The sequence below is a fragment of the Dunckerocampus dactyliophorus genome, chromosome 18 (genome assembly GCF_027744805.1).
Source record: "Dunckerocampus dactyliophorus isolate RoL2022-P2 chromosome 18, RoL_Ddac_1.1, whole genome shotgun sequence".
NCBI classification, from domain to species: domain Eukaryota; kingdom Metazoa; phylum Chordata; class Actinopteri; order Syngnathiformes; family Syngnathidae; genus Dunckerocampus; species Dunckerocampus dactyliophorus.
The window spans coordinates 82524-105721 of NC_072836.1; the positions used below are offsets into that span (position 1 = coordinate 82524).

At 41.9% G+C, this 23198-nt stretch overlaps 1 protein-coding gene across 2 annotated transcripts; it reads right to left on the bottom strand.

Moving 5' to 3' along the window:
• Window positions 1-206: 206 nt before the first annotated feature.
• Window positions 207-22323, bottom strand: zgc:86896 (uncharacterized protein LOC415190 homolog). Of its 2 annotated transcripts, XM_054760304.1 has the most exons (10): window positions 22205-22323; window positions 21496-21616; window positions 9399-9503; window positions 8976-9198; window positions 8506-8613; window positions 6868-7074; window positions 6601-6676; window positions 2930-3120; window positions 2391-2478; window positions 207-2102 (listed from the first exon to the last, which is right to left on the bottom strand). In XM_054760304.1, exons 2-10 carry the CDS (start codon window positions 21557-21559, stop codon window positions 2097-2099), a joined length of 1068 nt encoding a protein of 355 aa, XP_054616279.1. In that variant the 5' UTR covers window positions 21560-21616; window positions 22205-22323; the 3' UTR covers window positions 207-2096. The 2 variants fall into 2 exon arrangements, with proteins under 2 accessions (XP_054616279.1, XP_054616278.1); XM_054760303.1 differs by having other exon boundaries at window positions 207-2478.
• Between the last annotated feature and the right edge of the window lie 875 nt (window positions 22324-23198).

The following is a 23198-nucleotide window of genomic DNA, read 5'->3' on the forward strand; positions in this document are numbered from 1 at the left end:
TTTGAACAAAAACCACAGGAATAATATGTGATAACCATAATGTGTAATAACTGTAAATGCATACACACACACACACACACACACAGGAAAAAACAACACTGAAGCAAAACCATATGCTTTGGGTAAGACAATACGTTGTTTGCAATCTCAAACATACCTGTATGCATGTTCAGTAATATTATTTTCCAGAACATATCATATGAATGAATCCTTTTACGTCAGTCATAAAAAGCAAAAAAAAAAAAAAAAAAAAAAGGTTGTTTATCCAAATGAAGGGTAATGCGTGGTCAATTGTATGCAAACTGACTTGCTAACTGCACTGTATACAATGCCTGGTAAGCATCATGGAAGCACTGAGATTCTCCCATTCCTTCAAGTAACGCAACCTTCGTCCCTTAAAAAAATACATATATCATGATAAAACAAAAAAGTACGTACATTTCCTCTTAGCTATTATAGAGGTATATAAACGTATCAATTCTGGACATATATTTAATCAGAGGAATTTTACACGATCAAAAATATCTGAGAGATCGACAGTGCAAAACCCTTAAATTATCAATCATAAATCTACATTTCAATCATACTTACAGGTGAAATGTTCGTCCACAGCCTTTGAACTGGCGATTTGTGCAGTTAATAGCTGCACATGCAGGCATCTTAAGGCAAAATTTGTGTCCAATCCGAATTAATAAAAGAAGTTCACCACGAATGCAAAAGCTTGTCCGAGAATTTTTTTCTTGCGAGTAGCAATATGGCGGCCGTTTGCCTTCACAAGTCATCGCCAATGAGCTATCCAGATATATTATACAGATCAGTGGTGTCAACCCATTTTTGTGACGGTAAACTCGATTTCTTTTACTGTTTCGAGTTCTATCAGTCACTCACTAAGTGAATCGGGTCGTCGATTTGTCATCAAAATCTCGCACATGCGCAACAAGTCCCACCCACCCCGTCATTTTAAACCAACAGTGATGGGAATTTCGGCTTTTATGGGAGACGTTTCTTTTGTCTCGGCTCCCTTAAAAGAGTAGTCTCTTTCAGCTCTCAAATGGCTGCTCGGATTTGTTTGTTATTAAGTTGATTAAAATCCGAAATACATGTAAATTAAATTTCTAATGTAAAAATATTGAAGCTTGCAGTCTTTGTCAAGCCCCCAACAGTCAGTGAAACAGGCGGGCCTGCCAAGCACCTGTCAGTCACTGACTTGCCACTATTTGAGTTAGCGTAACAGTACCAAAATCAATGACACATTACCTGGTTTCTTTCTTTAATTTAGCTAGCATAACTGGGGTGAGTTAAAGGACACAATTACCCGTGAGTCCCGATTCAGTAAAAAAGTTGCGAGTTATGAACGACTCTTTCATGACTCACACAGCTTTCATGTGTTGTAGAATATCCAATTTTTACAGTTTTACGCAGAAAGTAGCAAAACTACATTCATTACATGCATCACGTTTTGTAAATTCCACTCGTATCACATAGTTCTATGTTAGTTTTTCCAATTGCTAAAACTCAATTTTGCAAACTATGCTCGTTTGATCAAAAACTTAACACAATTTCCAAAACAATACACCCAAACTGCAAAATACCTCATATGTGTTGCAAAATGAAGCACCGAATCCAAAACTACACATAACGTGGTCAAAATCAAACTTTTGCACCAAACAGCACACTTTGTTTATATTATAAGATTTGTGTATAACCAACCTTTTTTCAAGTACATACAGTTTTTCATGATCCTGAGGTACTGTTTAATGGTGTACACGTTACGTTAATACTTGTGGAAAGTAATCGTGATCTGAGCAGGTTTACAATGCATGCAATCATCTGAAAACACAACAGTGACTTTTCTTGTGGCAGAAAGATATTCCAAGATTGTCAGCACAATTTGGCATCATTTTCACACACAACTGTAATACTGCAGTAAGACAGTAGGAGTACACTACATGATGAAAAATGATGCTCCTTTTGAACTTACATTTTATTGACAAATACATGAGAATGTTTCTCATCTGATATCCAATTGTAATCCACAGAAGCATAATCTTGGACTAGTATTCCTTGTGTGTACCAGAACCACAACTGTCTTTGCTTCAGTACTGCAAATCAAGCACAAACATTAGACTCCGTCTTAGAAAATATCATGCATCACTTTGATGAGTAATATGCAAATAAACAACAAATATCAATCAATATGACATTCCCAAATAAGCCTCATCTTAAAAAAGACCTTAAATCCATTGTGCGATGGAACATTCCATTGTGTACATTCTATTGAGTGATCGAATATTCCATTGTGTGACATTAATAGCATGTTGTGAAAATTGTGTTTGTTGTGAATGCATAAAAGATTTCTCCATGTTTATGCTCTAGCATATCTATTGTACCTTCAAATCCCAGATGACCATGGCTCCATCCAGACCCACACTGCTGTACTTGTCCACTTTGTCTGTTGCCTTTACCGCACACAACTGCCTACAAAAGACAAACAGTGAACGTTAAGTGTCTCTCGGGAGCAGACTGAGACGTTGGGGAAGTTCATGGACTCCCCACTTCATTGAGTGTCTTGAAATTCTGGTTCTATTTACAATGATGTCCATTGTTGTATTATTGATCCCCTGAAAAGGAGGGATTTTGCATGGTATAATTCTTCAATTGGAATTGAATTGAATTGATTATTAGACATAGTGTATGTAAGTATGACGTGTATGTATGTAAATGTCATATATTTAAAACCCCTTGGTTATCTACGTTCTATTGTGATGCTGTATCAAGGCAAATTGAGAAAAAAACAAAGAAAAACACAATTGAGTATTTTTTATAGTATAGATGAACATGAACATTTAAATAAACGTGGATGAAGACAGAGATAAAAATATACTCTCACTGACTCAATAGATAAAGAAGGTAGAAGAAAACATCTCACGTGATGCTGTTCTGGTGCAGGGTGTCCAACTCGTTGCAGTCGTCGTCGGTGGCCTTCTTGTCCAGGTTACGGAAGTGCTGCATGGCTGAAATGCCACCTTTGGAAGATTGCTTGGGAATGTCCAGTTTCTTTACAAATTCTAGAGCACCTGATCCTTTGTAGGTGAACTGGTAGGGACAACAGTCATGTCCCTGAAAGACACAAATGTACCTTGTAAGTTGATATTTTCAATGCTTACAACAGCTGACCTGTATTTAGATGAGTATGACCACTACTGTTAAATAAATGTTATAAATAAACACCAGTAACTAATCCAAAATAACTCATTTTGGTGCTAAATCAATAGTTAATATGAATTAATAGTTAATATTCATTTGTAGTACATATAAAAGACTTGCCTTCAGCTCTCTTTCTGTGGTCCACCTCATTTACACATTCTAACTTTACAGTTACTGCTCACTTAGTGGCCGTGAAACAGTGGTGTCAACAATGAGGCAGAACAGAGTCAACTGTCATGACGCTGGTGCACTTGATGTTAGTTTTTCACTGCACAGATGATGGCATGCATCTACCTAAAATGCTCCAAAATGCTGGAAAGTTTGCTTGAAAAGATGCTGACTCAGGAACCTGCAACAAGTACTTGATGCTGATATTGTACAAGCAGCGTCTCGTGACTCTTGGATGAATTAGCAAACGCCGTTGGAATGCTATAGGAGTCACAAGATGTCGCAAGATTAAAACGTGACAACATTTCTCATTCAGAAAAAAATTGTCTCATGGGCAGTAGGCCCGGGATGAAAAAAATAATATAAAAAAACAAATGAATCAGACAATACATGAAAATGAAGGGGATAATCGATGTATTGTAAGAGGTTTCACTCTGTGCATTGCTTTAAGCACCTTGGTGCATTTGTTCCATAGAACAATGGCATGAACGGAGTGAGCCATTTTGTCAGTCATGCAGTCTCTTTGTCTCGGTGGGTGGAGGCGGGGCCGCGAGCATACACATAGAGTGCAGGAGAGTGTAACATAGAAATTAATTGAGTAGATTGCAATATATTGTCATACATTTTTGATCATTTTCATTGCACTTTCCTTAAAAGCAATGTTAAAATGTGTCTCGTGAACTGAGCGTGTCGTGTATGCACTAAACACTGTAATGTATGCACTTAAACACTACAGTGTATAAACTTAAACACTACAATGTATACACTTGAATACTGCAATGTATACACTTGAACACTGCAATGTATACACTTGAAGACTACAATGTATACACTTGAACACTACAATGTATACACTTAAACACTGCAATGTATACACTTAAACACTAATGTATACACTTAAACACTACAATATATACACTTAAACACTGCAATGTATACACTTAAACACTAATGTATACAATTAAACACTACAATGTAAACACTAATGTATACACTTGAACACTGCAATGTATACACTTGAAGACTACAATGTATACACTTGAACACTACAATGTATACACTTAAACACTGCAATGTATACACTTAAACACTAATGTATACACTTAAACACTACAATACATACACTTAAACACTGCAATGTACACACTTAAACACTAATGTATACAATTAAACACTACAATGTAAACACTTAAACACAAATGTATACACTTAAACACTACAATGTAGACACTTGAACACTACAATGTATACACTTGAACACTGCAATGTATACACTTAAACACTGCAATGTATACACTTAAACACTAATGTATACACTTAAACACTACAATGTAAACACTAATGTATACACTTGAACACTGCAATGTATACACTTGAACACTGCAATGTATACACTTAAACACTAATGTATACACTTAAACACTGCAATGTATACACTTAAACACTAATGTATACACTGCAATGTATACACTTAAACACTAATGTATACACTTAAACACTACAATGTAAACACTAATGTATACACTTGAACACTGCAATGTATACACTTAAACACTAATGTATACACCTAAACACTGCAATGTATACACTTAAACACTAATGTATACACTACAATGTATACACTTAAACACTACAATGTAGACACTTGAACACGACAATGTATACACTTAAACACTACAATGTATACACTTAAACACTACAATCTATACACTAATGTATACACTTGAACACTGCAATGTATGCACGTAAACACGGCAATGTATACACTTGAACACTAATGTATACACTTAAACACTACAATGTATGCACGTAAACACGGCAATGTATACACTTAAGCACTACAATGTATACACTTAAACACTACAATATATACACTTAAACACTACAATGTAGACACTTGAACACTACAATGTATACACTTAAACATTACAATGTATACACTTAAACACTAATGTATACACTTAAACACTACAATATATACACTTAAACACTGCAATGTATACACTTAAACACTAATGTATACACTTAAACACTACAATGTATACACTTAAACACTAATGTATACACTTAAACACTACAATATATACACTTAAACACTACAATGTATACACTTAAACACTAATGTATACACTACAATGTATACACTTAAACACTACAATGTAGACACTTGAACACTACAATGTATACACTTAAACACTACAATGTATACACTTAAACACTACAATATATACACTTAAACACTAATGTATACACTTAAACACTACAATGTATACACTTAAACACTAATGTATACACTTAAACACTAATGTATACACTTAAACACTACAATGTAGACACTTGAACACTACAATGTATACACTTAAACACTACAATGTATACACTTAAACACTATAATCTATACACTAATGTATACACTTGAACACTGCAATGTATGCGTGTAAACACGGCAATGTATACACTTGAACACTAATGTATACACTTAAACACTACAATGTATACACTTGAACACTGCAATGTATACACTTAAACACTGCAATGTATACACTTAAACACTAATGTATACACTTAAACACTGCAATGTATACACTTAAACACTGTAATATATACACTTAAACACTACAATGTAGACACTTGAACACTACAATGTATACACTTGAACACTACAATGTATACACTTAAACACTACAATATATACACTTAAACAATAATGTATACACTTAAACACTACAATGTATACACTTAAACACTAATGTATACACTTAAACACTACAATATATACACTTAAACACTACAATGTATACACTTAAACACTACAATGTATACACTTAAACACTAATGTATACACTACAATGTATACACTTAAACACTACAATGTATACACTTAAACACTAATGTATACACTTAAACACTACAATGTAGACACTTGAACACTACAATGTATACACTTAAACACTAATGTATACACTTAAACACTACAATGTATACACTTAAACACTAATGTATACACTTAAACACTACAATGTAGACAGCATTTCATCTTTTCCTGAATGTATTTGATGTGTCCTTGATGTGTGGTTTGTACGGTGTGAGTGACTTAGGAGTTCATTTAGCTACCATTGAGGTAGAAGTTCCCACTTACTTCGTTCGTAACCTGAGGAGAACTTGTACACCTGAAGTGTCTCCCACACACAGACACGCACACAAAGGTGTGAGGTTGATACTTACGGCAGCAACAATGTGAGTGGGGCTGACGTAGAGGACACTTAGCAGTGGAAGACTGTCCAAGGTCAGCTGGGTTGTCCTGGAAAAGGAGGACATCAGCAAAAGATCCAGAAAGCAAGTGATCTCATCAAGTGAACTAGGCCTATTCCATTCTAAACAACTTCTTCACCCTCTCTACCACATGAATCTGTACATGGATTTCCAGATGCAAATTCCATGGCTGCCATCAGCTGTCAAACATGTGTCGGATGCCATGTCGGTAGCACTTACTGCTTCCCGCTGCTGGCGTCGGCCACAGTGATGCTGCTGTTATGGGCCACCCAGGCCAATTGGTCTCCACTGGGGGAGAAGGAGACACTGTGCACCCAGCCCCCACAGTCCTTCTTCTCTAACATCACCTCCCCAAAAGGCATTTTGGCCCCCCAAGCAGTGGGCCCAGGCTTGTCCTCAATGTCCTTGATGTAGGCGGAGAAAATCCTACAACGGTCAAATTTCACAATTTTGAGCGCATGACTGGGCTGCTTCATAAACGTACGTGTTTGCAAACACGCTATTATCTATACAATGTACATTACAGTACATACAATATATACGTATACAATATACGCTACAGTATATCCATATACAATATACACCACAATATACTGTATACAATATACACTACAGTATATACACAATATACACCACAATATATACCACAGCATATGCAATATACACTACAGTATATACAATATACACCACAATATATACCACAGTATATGCAATATACACTACAGTATATACAATATACACCACAGTATATACAATATACACAATATATACCACAGTATATGCAATATACACTACAGTATATACAATATACACTACAATATATACCACAGTATATGCAATATACACCACGGTGTATATTGTATACACAATATATACCATAGTATATGCAATATACTACACTACAGTATATACAATATACACCACAGTATATACCAGACATGGTATATACCCGTGGGCCATAAGGCCTGTTAAGCTTTTTCCAAATTATTTTTTAAAGCTTTAGCAGGCATAGAATTCATGCTGTTTTTAAATAACCATGTCTTCAACTATGGAAATCATGCTTTCCAGCGACAGAACTGTCATTACAGTAATCACAGGGACTGCCTCACAGCAACCCCAGGAACACCAGGCTTTGCGTATAATATACATCACATACAATAATATCATGTAGCCTATAGATCAGGGGTCACCAACATTTTTTCTTGCTACTTTTAGAAAATGAAAATGGCAATACTTTTCTTTCTAGTGTTCCCACATTATTAACTGAAAACCTGAATGAAAAGCAGGCCTGCAGGCGCCTCATGTGGTCATGGGGGGCTACCTGGTGCCCGTGGGCACCACGTTGGTGACTCCTGCTATACAATGTATAGAATAATATCGTGTGTAGAATATACCCTATAGGCCTGTACAATTATAGCTAGCACTGATGTTGGACCATCTCAAGAAGGCCCTCCTTGAACATCTCACCATCTCTAAATGTGGTGAAGGTGTTTGGTGGGTTTAAGGTCAGGGTTCTGTGCAAGTTTTTCCACGGCAAAGTCATCCAAGCATGTTGTCGGGCAGTGGGGCACAGTCATGATTGGAAGAATATACTGTAGTTGTCCACAAGATGAAGACAAAGGAGCATTCATCCTTCAATTGAGTACAGTGTTCTATGCATGGAGCGTATGTTGTATTCATATTTAGACATTTCAACAGTTAAGTTGCAATAATAATAATAATAATAATAATAATAATAACAACTGTGCTACTTAGCAACATACAGGAATATTTTCTAACACAACGCACCTATGAGAACATCCACAACAGTTATCATTGGTTTAGTTGGTGAAGAATGGAGAACACAAGTCAAGTTACCTGCAGTGAAGGTCTGCAGACCCGGCTGCCAAAAGAATGTTGTTGGGATGCCAATCCAAGCTCAGAACTGTGGAGCGAATGGGCTTCTTGATGTGCTTACTCAACCACCTAATGTCAGGAAGATCATTTCAAACATGCATTCAACTTAGACATTTACGCTTGTGTAATCAGTACAGAGCACTTTTTCAAATACTTCAAAATGGCAACCCAGAAAATCCTTATAGTACTTCTACTTCATGTATCATAAGGCCATGCCAACATCGTTACTCTACTTCTGCATGAAACTGAATGCTGACGCTGCTTTGTCCATTATCTATATATACTGTATATGAACTACTACTACTGCTACTACTACTTTGCAATACTACATAATGTATACAAGTATATACTACAGTATATCTTATGTTGATTTTGGCTTATGATTTTTGCAATAATGGTGTGTGCTTTATAAATACATGTTGGCTTTTTACCAGTCATTCTCCTTCTCAAAGTAGCAGACAGAGATGAGGCGAGCTCCACTGCCCAGGGCAAACTTATTTTCCACAGGTGACCACTTGACACAGGTGGCTGCACGGTTGATGCGCACCAGGACCAGGGTGGGCTTCCACGAGCCGTCCTTCAGAGTCCACACGTAGGCGTTGCGGTCCGATGCGCAGGTCACGATGCGATTGGACACGGGCGCCCAATCAATTCCTGGAAACGTGATCATGACGTGACTAAAAAGAAGAAATGTTTTGGTCTGCCCTAGAAGCCTTGCTTCTCTTATTACAAGAAGGCAAAAGTAAAAAAAAGATAGCGGCATAGATAGATCATATATTTCAGTAAACATTCATGCAGTAATGTTTCTTGGTGTGAGAACACCACCACCACCACCACTCATAAAAGGACTGTACCTGTGATCCGGCCACTGTGCTCACTCAGCTCATGGATCTTCACCCATTCTTTTCCTTTCTTCTCATAAATGTTCACCACATTGTTGTTGGGGCTCACTGCAATCTCTGCATGGAAGCAAACATGCACAATCTTTGAATATTGCACTGACAGCAGACCATCTGTTCCCAGCATCTGTAGTCATGGTGCTCATCCAGTGTCATTTGATTGAAACGCATGTGTAGTGCACCAATCATTAGTGTGGATTAGTATTTCAACACTCCAACAAGGTGAACGATCGTAAACAACACATTGATTTATAAGCTTATCAAGAGGACAAAATAATAAGATGGAATGAAGTAGTTACTCTGCAGTAACACTGTAGTTTGCTTACTCTGCGTTCACCAGCTTCAAATACCACATCAACACCAATCATACGTTAGTCACTTTCCTCTGCAATACTTTGGTGACACTCGGCTTGAGCCAAACCAACGTCATGAAACATCAGGGCATGATTAAGTTTACCACCTGTCACAGTGCCAGCATGTGAGTCGATGAGACGGGTGGCAGAGGTTCAGCAGAGCAAAGGAGAGCATTCTCAGATCCCAGGGAGAAAGATCATGTCCCAGTCATGAGGGCCTACACAAATGCGTGGAAAGACCTGAAGTTATGAAATGAAAGCTCACACACAAGCAATGTGATACAGCATCAGTTGGTACTCAAATAGTGACTGGAGAAGAGCCAGAACCTACACCAAGTATGACTACAAGGACAGCAGCAGTGAGGCAAAGCCTTCAGAGGGAGGCTACTCAGCTGGAAGGTCTGAGCTCAGAAAGTAGGGTCTACCCAAGAACACCAATGAGGATAGCGACACGGAATCTTTGTGGCCTAACAACAGGCTTCAAACATCCAACCATCGTCTTGTCCTTTTCCGGAGTCAATATGCAAAAAGTCACTGGCTACAACCCAATCAGCCCAGCAAGATGGAAACTATTTCCCTTGTGCAGGTGTTTGCCCAAACAGCTGAGAAGAGCTGGGATTCTATCAGAAGACCATAGACTTGCTGCTGGCAAGGGACATGGTTGTGGTCATGGGAAATTGTGATTCCAAAGTGGGTAAACTCACAACCCTAACTCATGTGGTAGGAAAGTATGTGCGTGGACAGCAGCTACTGGGCTTCTGCAACAACAATAACCAACCTCTTGATGCACTACAACCAAGAAGGGTCTTCACACGGAGAAGCTCAGTCAACAAAGTAACCAACCAGATAGACTACCTCATGGTCAAGGCAAGCTGAAAGATGCAAAAACAAGACCAAGTGTGGACTGTGGCAGCAAACATCAGCTGCTTTTAGCAAAGACCTAAATCCACCGAAAAGCCTCCAAAAAAACAATTCCACCACTGCTAAGATATGACCTAACAGCCATAGCATCCTAACTCCACACTGACATCAAGAACCATTTCAACATACTGCTGGGGAAAGCTGTTCCAGAGGAAAGTTGGAGAAGCAAGTCTGGACAATGACAAATACACTGCTCATACAAAAGTCTATCACACTGTGAAATCAAACTGTCCACTTAGGAAGCAACACAGATTGACAATCAATTTCACATGCTGTTGTGCAAATACAGTAGACAAGGTGGACAGCAAGGCACGCCCAATAAATAAATACATGAAAATAAGAAATAAAATAAGAAATAAATGTCAGCACATTCAACTATGTAAAGAACAAAGTACTGTATTTAATAAGAATATTTCATTCATTCAGATCTAGGATGTGCTATTTTAGTGCTCCCTTTATTTTTTGGAGCAGTATATATCAAGGGAACACATTTCCACGAAAAAAGGAAAGCACCACTGAAAGATTTGGACAGAACATTTAACACAGAGGCCAGAAAAGCCATGTAGGAAGACTACATGTCATATAATAGGCTATTATTATATGAGTAGTTCTTTATGAAAGTTTGTATTGTGATACGTCATACTCCAGTTGATTGACAGGTCCCGCCTATAAGGGGGAGTTCCAGGAAGTGACTGTTAGAGTGAGCACACTGCATGTTTTATGGCTCTGCCACATTGTTATAAAAAGTTGCATAAAACGTGAAGCTTGTCTGCTGACTGTCATTACATGGTGTCAGAAGTTCCGGACGGACGCATTCCTTCTGAAAAAATGGCCAAGTTTCATCCGTTGGAGAGTTTTCCCTTTGACCGATCGAATGAATGGGCAGATTGGAGGCAGTGCTTCCAGCGCTTCCACGTTGCGACCAAACTCAATAAAGAGGACGGAGAGGTCCAGGTCAGTTCACTTATTTACGCCATGGGGCCTGAAGCGGAGAACATTTTTAGATCTTTCACGATATCCGAGGACGATAAGAAGACGTTTGATGTTGTGTTAGGAAAATACGACGAGTACTTCTATCCTAAGAGGAATGTGATACACGAGCGCGCCTATTCAGATAAGGATTTATCACGCAAGTTGCAGCTGATGGCTGGTCTTACTTTAGCCCAAACTGTTCAGACCGTACGTCAGTCTGAGGAGGTTGCACTTCAAGTCCACCAGCAGGGGGAGACATACGCCGCAGTGCAGGAGATAGCACGGGGAAAAAACAGCAGGCAGAGGAAAACCCAAGTGGAAAGAATGAGAGCAAGTGGAGAGCAAGGAGAACCAAAATGTGGAAGGTGTGGCAAACCTAAACACAAGGAACAGGAAAAATGCCCAGCCTTGAAATCAACATGCAACAAATGTCAGAAAGTGGGTCACTGGGAGTCTAGATGTCACACTAAATCAGTCAGAGAAGTGACAGAAAACATTTCAGATAATGTTTCAGAGGTACCATATTTCCTGGGGGCAGTCACAAAATCCAGCAAAACTGATGAACAGTGGACCGTACAGTTAGTGATAGGGGAAACACCGGTCAGATTCAAAATCGACACGGATGCTGATACAAACATAATGTGTGAAGAGACATTTACTAGTTTGACCCCCAAGAAGAAATTAGAGCATCCTAATGTCACACTGTGCAGCCCTGGTGGTCAGTTGGACTGTCTGGGGAAGTTCCGAGCCACCACAAAGTACAAAGATAACCTCTACTCCTTCCCAGTGTACGTCATCCGTAGCCAGAATGCGAACAATCTACTGAGCAGAGACACAGCTACAACAATGGGCTTGGTGAAGCGCATTGAAGAAGTTTGCGACGCGTTCGGGGAGCATGGAACTCTGAAAACAGAACCAGTTAAGATCCTATTGAAAGAGAATGCTCAACCGTACACAGTGCATACGGCATGGAGGGTACCCCTGCCCCTCATGAAAAAAGTGAAGGAGGAAATCCAGCGCATGGAGGAGAACGGCATAATAGAACCAGTGACAGAGCCTACGGACTGGTGTGCGCCAATGGTGCCCGTTCTGAGGAAAAATGGAAAAGTGCGCATATGCGTGGACTTAAAGCGGCTAAATGAAGCTGTGAGGAGATAGAGGTACGTCCTTCCTACAGCAGAGGAAATCACTGCAGAGCTGAGCGGCGCCACCGTATTCACATCGTTAGATGCGGCCTCAGGCTTTTGGCAGATCCCTCTAAGTCCAGAAAGCAGCAAGCTAACCACATTTATAACACCATTTGGGAGGTACGCCTTCAAACGCCTCCCTTTCGGGATCACTAGCGCCCCAGAGATTTTCCAAAGGAAAATGGCTGAGACCCTGAATGGCCTCGAAGGCGTGGCGATCTACATGGATGATATATTGGTCCATGGGGACACCCCAGAGCAGCACAACCAGCGGCTCGATAAGGTGTTGGAGAGGATAGAGTCAGCCAGCTTGAAGTTGAACAGATAGAAGTGTGTGTTCCGACAGAACCAGATCCGCTTCCTCGGTCATGTGATCAACAAGTTTGGTGTCAAGCCTGACCCGGATAAAGTCACGGCAATCCGTGAGTTTCCACAGCCACAGAACGTGCAGGAGTTAAAGTGTGTCTTAGGGATGTTCAACTACCTTGGAAAATACATTCCCAACCTGTCGACAGTGGGCCAGCCACTATATGAACTGTTGAAATCCAAGACAGCCTGGACGTGGGACCACGCTCAGCAGGAAGCATTCCAGCGCATGAAAGATATCCTGTCAACCTCTCCAGTCCTGAAGTTTTACGACGTGAACTGACCCACTGCCATCTCTGCTGATGCCAGCAGCTATGGCATTGGCGGAGTGCTGCTGCAGCTGCATGACGGGTGTTGGCAGCCGGTGGCGTACTGTTCACGACGACTGTCTGAGGCTGAGACTAGATATGCCCAGATAGAAAAAGAATGTCTGGCAAGCGTCTGGGCCTGTGAGCGATTTGGGAAGTATCTGTGTGGCCTTGATGACTTCAAGTTGGTCACCGACCACAAACCACTCGTGCCGCTCATGAACAAGAAGGACCTCGACAATGTTCCAATACGATGTCAGAGGCTCCTTATGAGACTGATGAGGTTCAAGCCAACAGCTGAATACGCCCCGGGAAGAACTCTGACAGTGGCCGACACCCTCTCACGGAGTCCACTACCATGCCTGGAAAAGGAGACTGACACTCACTCAGAGGTGGAGTGTTATGTAGCCGCCGTCGTCGAGTACACGCCAGCCACTCCATGTAGACTGGAGGCTATACGAGCAGCCACAGTAGCTGATGGTGACCTACAAGTGGTGCTGCAGTACATCAGGTCAGGGTGGCCGGACTATATAAGCAATGTCCCAGCAGCAGTCGGAGAGTACTTCCCCATCACAAACGAACTGTCAGAACACAACGGGTTTGTCACCAGAGGAACCCGCATGGTAATACCACACGTTCTAAGGGCAGACATCCTGAATCGGATACACGACGGACATCAAGGTCTGTCAAAGTGCAGAGAGCGGGCCAATATGTCCGTATGGTGGCCGGGCGTCTCATCTGAAATTAAACAGAAGGTCAAGTCCTGTCAGGAGTGCCTTGAGATGAAGCACACTCAGCGAAAGGAACCTCTTATCCCAAAACTTCTACCTGAACGACCCTGGCAGAGACTCGCAGTCGACCTCTCTGAACATAACAAACACACCTACCTCATAGTGTCTGACTACTTCTCCCGCTTCTTGGAGATACTCCACATGCCAACAACCACTGCTTTACAGGTCGTCTTAAAGTTGAAGACCGTGTTTGCAAGGTTTGGCAGTCCAGACGAGGTAGTATCAGACAACAGACCTCATCTTGCATCTTATTTTGGGAAAAAAAAATTAACACCTAAATGTTATATTTTACTGAGAGATACCACTGCCTTCTTAAAAGGGGAGATGTCATACTTGTATAATAGGCTATTATTATATGAGTAGTGCTTTATGAAAGTTTGTACTGTGATACGTCATAATCCAGTTGATTGACAGGTCCCGCCTATAAGGGGGAGTTCCAGGAAGTGACTGTTAGAGTGAGCACACTGCATGTTTTACGGCTCTGCCACATTGTTATAAAAAGTTGCATAAAACGTGAAGCTTGTCTGCTGACTATCATTACACTACATATACATATACATGTACATATACATATACATACTGTATATGTCACCTGTCGCCAGTCTTCAGCATCACAATGAAGCAGTAGTCAGTGAAGCACTTTACTTGATTTCCTGTTTTGCTATTCAGACTGATTGTAGATAGTACACTTTCCATACATAGGGAAATGTATAATGTATATATTTTTTTGTATCTGAAGGCCACAGTGTATCAGGTGAAGATACGAGACATAAATCATCTCAAAAAACGTATCACCAACACCATTAGAAGCATAACTTCAACTGTGCTAATGCAAGTTGATAATAATGTGTTTTCCAAACAAATGGTAACATTGTATAAATAAAAAGCTGAATGATAATTTTTTCTACGTATGGAAATTTATGGAGAGAAGGGTACGACCGTTAATCGAACCTCGGCTACAGGAGGTGCAATGCGGTTTTCGTCTTGGTCACGGAACACTGGACCAGCTCTACACCCTTGCAAGGGTACTGGAGGGTACTTGGGAGTTTGCCCAACCTGTCTACATGTGCTTTGTGGACCTGGAAAAGGCATTCGACCGTGTTCCTCGCGGTGTCCTTTGGGGGGTTCTCCGGGAGTATGGGATTGGTGGCGCGCTACTACGCGCCATTTGGTCCTTGTACAACCGGAGCAGGAGCCTGGTTCGCATTGCCAGCAGTAAGTCAAGCCTGTTTCCGGTGAACGTTGGCCAAGGCTGCCCTTTGTCACCGATTCTGTTCTTAATTTTCATGGACAGAATTTCTAGGCGCAGCCAAGGTGTTGAGGGAGTCCAGTTCGGGGGCGTTAGGATCTCATCTCTGCTATTTGCAGACGATGTGTTCCTGATGGCGTCATCAGGCTGTGACCTGCAGCGTTTACTGGGACGGTTTACATCTGAGTGTGAAGCTTCTGTGATGAGACTCAGCACCTCCAAATCTGAGGCCATGGTTCTCAGTCAGAAAAGGGTGGATTGCTCCCTCCGGGTTGGGAATGAGGTCCTGCCCCAGGTGGAGGAGTTCAAGTATCTCGGGGTCTTGTTCACGAGTGAGAGAAGGTTGGAGCGTGAGGTCGGTTGGCGGATCGGCGCAGCGACTGCAGTAATGTGGTCGCTGTACCGGACCGTCGTGGTGAAGAGAGAGCTGAGCCGGAAGGCAAAGCTCTCAATTTACCGTTCGATCTATGTTCCCACCCTCACCTATGATCATGAGCTATGGGTCATGACCGAAAGAACGAGATCGCGAATACAAGCGGCTGAAATGAGTTTTCTTCGTAGGGTGGCGGGACTCACCCTAAGAGGGTGAGGAGCTCGGTCATCCGGGAGGAGCTCAGAGTTGAGCCGCTGCTCCTTCACATCAAGAGGAGCCAGCTGAGGTGGCTCGGGCATCTAGTCCGGATGCCTCCCGGACACCTCCCTGGTGAGGTGTTTAGGGCATGCCCAACCGGGAGAAGGCCCCGGGGAAGACCTAGGACACGCTGGAGGGATTATGTCTCACAGCTGGCCTGGGAACGCCTTGGCGTCCTCCCGGTGAAGCTGGAAGAAGTGGTCGGGGACCGGGAAGTCTGGGCTTCCCTACTAAGACTGCTGCCCCCGCGACCCGGATAAGCGGAGGAAAATGGAATGGAAATTTATGGCCCACCCTGTAGATTGTACTGTAGATGCACCATGAATGAAATTGCAGGACGGAAAATCCATCTGAAAGCAGCACTTTCTACACCAGGGTTTACCAACACGGTGCCCGTAGACACCATGTAGCCCCCAAGGCCGCATGAGGTGCCTGCAAGCCTTATTTTCATTCAGGTTTTCAGTTAATAATGTGAGTTACATTAGAAATAAATGCATTCCGAAATTCAAAATGCAGATGAACAAAAATGTTTGTTGATGTTCCATCCATCCATCTTCTACTAACATGCATGTTTTTGGAACGCGGGAGGAAACCAGAGTACCTGAACAAAACCCACGCATGCACAGGGAGAACATGCAAACTCCTCACAGGGATGCGTCTGTGTAGGCTCTCAGTCGTACAGGAGTTGTCCATCGAGGAAAAGGCTTCTTGAGACGTCATCTGTACTTCTGTGTAGAAGGTGTCGGACGTTTCGCTCCTCATCCGAAGAGCTTCGTCAGCAAACTAATAAGTGCTGGTAGCTTAGGCCTTAAATACAGTAAGAGTGGGCGGAATTGGTGTGCCAACACCCTCCTCCTATTGGTTCGTTACACTAAGCCTGGGCGGAGCAGTGGTATAATCCTATCCTGTTATTCACACCTACGATAAAAGGGAAGTGTCGCTCCCTGAATTGGGTATGAACGACTCTGATACTGGCTTGTTAGCATCTATTGTTCTGGCTCGGCCCTGCCTTCACCTCATTTGCAAGACTAAGAGCTGTGGGTTTAGGTCTCAGTAACCTGCTGAACACAGGGTCCAAATTAAACCTCAAACCACCATTCCGGTTCAATGATGGGTTCTGTTGTTTGACAAAAATAGCTTCCTTTACTCCTCTTTCAAACCATCTGTTTTCTTTGGCCAAAATCTTTACCTCGCTGTCCTGAAAAGAGTGATTGGTAGCTTTCAGGTGTAGATGTACTGCTGATTGAGGACCACTAGCATTGTCCCTGCGATGTTGATAAAGCCTTTTTTGGAGCATTTGCTTAGTTTCCCCAATGTAGTGCTCTTTGCATTCCTCATCTTTACAGTGGATGGAATAGACCACATTGCTCTGTTTCTGGTTTGGAGCCTTGTCTTTAGGATGCACTAATTTTTGTCTCAGGGTATTTACTGGTTTGAAATAGGTAGGAATTTTGTGTTGCCATAAGATCCTCTGGAGTTTTTCGGAGACCCCCGCTACATAAGGGACTACCACTCCTCTCCTTTTTGCTTCTGTGGGCTTTTGGGTTTCTTTCCCTACTCTCTTCTTTTGACATTTGTTAAAAGCCCACCGTGGGTACCCAAAGTTAGTGGTCCTCAATCAGCAGTACATCTACACCTGAAAGCTACCAATCACTCTTTTCAGGACAGCGAGGTAAAGATTTTGGCCAAAGAAAACAGATGGTTTGAAAGAGGAGTAAAGGAAGCTATTTTTGTCAAACAACAGAACCCATCATTGAACCGGAATGGTGGTTTGAGGTTTAATTTGGACCCTGTGTTCAGCAGGTTACTGAGACCTAAACCCACAGCTCTTAGTCTTGCAAATGAGGTGAAGGCAGGGCCGAGCCAGAACAATAGATGCTAACAAGCCAGTATCAGAGTCGTTCATACCCAATTCAGGGAGCGACACTTCCCTTTTATCGTAGGTGTGAATAACAGGATAGGATTATACCACTGCTCCGCCCAGGCTTAGTGTAACGAACCAATAGGAGGAGGGTGTTGGCACACCAATTCCGCCCACTCTTACTGTATTTAAGGCCTAAGCTACCAGCACTTATTAGTTTGCTGACGAAGCTCTTCGGATGAGGAGCGAAACGTCCGACACCTTCTACACAGAAGTACAGATGACGTCTCAAGAAGCCTTTTCCTCGATGGACAACTCCTGTACGACTGAGAGCCTACACAGACGCATTGCGACCAACTTTGGGAGAGACATCCTTCTGCTGGTACGTAGCTTAGAAAAGTCCACTCTTAAATTAGCAGATTTAAGGAACCACCTCAGATTTAATCTTAGATGCAGGCAGAGTAGGTTAATCCCCAAATGCATGAGGCAAGCGTCCCTTGAGCAAGGACACTTGGCAAGGAAAATGCAACAAAACTACATCAGAAAAATACAGAATTTGAGAATTAGGAGACTTAACATAGAGATAAAAAATAAACAGTCTGAAGTAGAAACCTTCTATCAGAGATTGCAAACCAAGCTTACGCACGAAACCTATCAGGAGGTTTGTGAATTTACCAAATCAGGTTATATGAAGCACCATAGCAAAACCAAAGAAAGGCATAAGGGAAAATTCCAGAAACTTCTATTGGAAAATCGACCACAGCTTGTCGTAAACACTAAGGATGGGGGGAATCAGACCAATACTAAAGAAAATTGGATCAAAAATCTGTCAGACAGAAGCCTCTCGGAGACAGAGAAGGCAGTATTAACCAAGGGTCTCAACTTCTCAGTGACTCCTAAAACGATACCCACAGTAGACTATATCACAGCAGCTGAATCGGCCATCAGGAACAATAACCTTTCTAGAACAGAGGCAGGGGACCTTCGTCTGAGAATATCGGCCCTTCTCAGTAGTGCCAAACCACCACCGTCCAATATCACATTAGGGGAGAGGAAAGCATTAGCGGCTCTGCAGAAAGATGAGAGCATCACCATCTTACCAGCTGATAAGGGCAGATGCACAGTGGTTCTCAACACATTGGACTACGAAGAAAAAATAACAAGTCTAATTAGTGATGCCAACACATATGAGCAACTTAAAAGGGACCCATCCAGTAGGTATAAGAAAGAAATCATACACTGTCTCCAAAAGTTAGAGAAGGAAGAACTAATTGACAGACAGATGTATCATAGGTTATACCCTGGGGAGGCTACACCATGTATCTATGGCCTTCCAAAAATCCACAAGGAAGGGTTTCCCCTCAGACCCATTGTCTGTAGCATTGACTCTACCACGTACAATGTAGCGAAATATGTAAAAACAGTCTTATCCCCTTTGGTAGGCAACACTGATCATCATATAGAGAACACAAAAGGGTTTGTGGCGAGCATCAAAGACCTCAGATTGGAGCCAGAGGAAACTTTGGTGTCTTATGATGTGACTTCACTTTTCACATCTGTCCCCACCTCAGCAGCAGTCTCGGTGGTGAGGAAGAGACTGCTCGAGGACTCAACTCTGCATCGGAGAACAAAACTTAGTGCTGACCACATCTGCCAATTACTGGAAATTTGCCTTAACACCACATATTTTCAGTTTAGAGGGAAATTCTACAGACAAATTCATGGTTGTGCTATGGGCTCACCAGTCTCACCCATAGTGGCGAATCTGTACATGGAAGAGATGGAGAAACAGGCTCTCACATCCTTCTCAGGGACAAAACCAAGGCACTGGTTTAGATACGTGGATGACACCTTTGTCATAATCAAAAAACAAGAAATTCTGTCTTTCACAGATCACATCAATGCGGTGGACACCAATATCAAATTTACTCGCGAGGACACTAAAGAAAACCAACTAGCCTTCTTAGACTGCAAGGTAATTATAGGAAAGGACAGACAGCTACTTACAGAGGTCTTTAGAAAGGCCACACACACTGACCAATACCTGCTTTTTGAATCAAACCATCCACTACAACATAAACTAGGGGTTATTAGGACCCTCCAACATAGAGCGGAACAAATACCAACTAGTGCTGAGGGAAAGAAAAAGGAGACACAACATGTCCAGAGAGCGCTCTCAACCTGTGGGTACCCACGGTGGGCTTTTAACAAATGTCAAAAGAAGAGAGTAGGGAAAGAAACCCAAAAGCCCACAGAAGCTAAAAGGAGAGGAGTGGTAGTCCCTTATGTAGCGGGGGTCTCCGAAAAACTCCAGAGGATCTTATGGCAACACAAAATTCCTACCTATTTCAAACCAGTAAATACCCTGAGACAAAAATTAGTGCATCCTAAAGACAAGGCTCCAAACCAGAAACAGAGCAATGTGGTCTATTCCATCCACTGTAAAGATGAGGAATGCAAAGAGCACTACATTGGGGAAACTAAGCAAATGCTCCAAAAAAGGCTTTATCAACATCGCAGGGACAATGCTAGTGGTCCTCAATCAGCAGTACATCTACACCTGAAAGCTACCTATCACTCTTTTCAGGACAGCGAGGTAAAGATTTTGGCCAAAGAAAACAGATGGTTTGAAAGAGGAGTAAAGGAAGCTATTTTTGTCAAACAACAGAACCCATCATTGAACCGGAATGGTGGTTTGAGGTTTAATTTGGACCCTGTGTTCAGCAGGTTACTGAGACCTAAACCCACAGCTCTTAGTCTTGCAAATGAGGTGAAGGCAGGGCCGAGCCAGAACAATAGATGCTAACAAGCCAGTATCAGAGTCGTTCATACCCAATTCAGGGAGCGACACTTCCCTTTTATCGTAGGTGTGAATAACAGGATAGGATTATACCACTGCTCCGCCCAGGCTTAGTGTAACGAACCAATAGGAGGAGGGTGTTGGCACACCAATTCCGCCCACTCTTACTGTATTTAAGGCCTAAGCTACCAGCACTTATTAGTTTGCTGACGAAGCTCTTCGGATGAGGAGCGAAACGTCCGACACCTTCTACACAGAAGTACAGATGACGTCTCAAGAAGCCTTTTCCTCCTCACAGGGATGCCCAACGGAGATTCCAACCCAGATCTTCCAGTGCTCCAGACTGTGTGGCCAACATGCCACACTACCACTAGGCCACCGTGTGAGCGTGTTTGTTGATGTTTTAATACCAAATGTGAGTTGTGGACGCAAACATTTTGTTCATGTTCTGGTAAAATAAACATATTCTGTTGGATTTTCTGTCGGAAAATGAGTATCGCTCTCGAATGGCTTGGAGAGCCCTGCTGTATCTTATCTATCTGTGATGTGCTCCCACCAGGATAGCCAACATTTCTTCTTTTGCATGTGCACACAGGTTGACTTTGCTACCTACGTGTCCTGTCTTTGTTCCAGGTGTGGCAGGAGAGAGGCTCCAGACCAAAAGTGTAGCGTGACATGTCTGAACAAAACAGGCAGGAATGCGGCTGCGGGCCCACAAGTCTGCTGATGTGCTGCTGCAGGTGAGATTAGGGAGGAGCACAAAGAAAACACAATTATCAATGCTAGCATGTACATTTATAAAGTATGTACTTTTCAACAAGCCTTACTCTAAGCTTCACGTGCCTTGTTTTATTTCTGTGGGTGGGACCTTTTACTCTTCACACTTGTCTATGTGACTAATGACTCTTCATAAACACAAATACTTTATAAAGTGTACTTTTTATCCATCTATACACACACTTGCTATTATTGCTCTTATTTCTAACAGTCTTGCTTTAGATGCTGTGTTCTTATAAAGCAGGTAGAAGAAGCAACAACAACAATAACAATAATAATAATCATAAGTTACACTGTGACATGACAACAGAAACAGTAAAATTTGAAACGAACATTTATGTAGTGGTGTTGCTGCTCTGAAGGTTTGCTTACAATCTTTATCAATCCTACTTATATTTCTTACAATTTCCCTATCCATCTATGTAGCGTATATCTATCTATCTATCTATACATAGAATTGCTTCCACTACATATAATCTACAGGAATGTAATCTACAGGAAGATGTACATTGTTTCGGGTATGTATAGCGTATAGAAAGACTTACGTAGTGGAGGTGGTGGTGTGAAGGTGCTTTATTCGTGGACTCTGGTCCGTCAACACGAATGCAGCAAGGAGGAAGCGAGTGTGTATTTTACTGAAGGGTGTGTGTATCGTGGGTGTGTCTCACTGTCAAGTGTTTACTTACATCAGGTGTGTCCAAAAGTGCGGTCCTGGTGCCATTTTCAGCTCACTATCGGTTTTTATTGTCCCTCTGCATATTTTCCAAATAACATGAATGATTAATGAGATAAATTGTTAACTATGACATTCATTTGTTTGTCACCTCAAACAAAGCTAAGATAGTTTAGTATATTGATCTACATTGGATTTCCTTTAGCATATTTAATGAACAAAATGTGTCAAAGTGGCCCCCATCCTTTCATTTTTATGAGGCTCTCTCCTGACTTGGCACCTAATCATTTGCACTAAACCAGGGGTCAATAGCGCGCAGCTCCTCAGCCTCCTTGTTGTGGACCCCCTTCACAGCGCTCCAATATTTTTTGACAGTGCTGCACATTTCTTAAGGAGTCCGGTAGTGAGCTTTAAGCGGAGCCAGAAATGCTTCATTGGGGTGGCCAAGGTGAAACTACTACTCACATCGGGATGGCAATAAATTGATACCTGATTTGTCTAGCTGGCACTTCTGTTTAACCCTCATGCTTCTACAGAGAGCTTCCATTATTAACAGATGTGCTGAATCATGCTTCACAATTGAAGTCAAAGTCAACACAGTGAGAAAACTTAACCGGAACCGACCAAAGTAATCATGGACAGTGGAAACCTACCTACCTTACCTACCGCTTGCAGTTCATGCTAGACGCGCTTTTATTGACAGCTCCTCCTCAAAATAGGCAGCTATCTTCTGTTGTGTGCTGTAGTGAAATGCGTCCAAGCGGAAACGGTGGTTAGGCTGAACTTATGTTCTGCACCACAGAGCCGCGTTTGTCAAAATAGTCCTCCAGCCGTTGGGGGTGGCCACTGGGGTGCAGGAGAGTGAC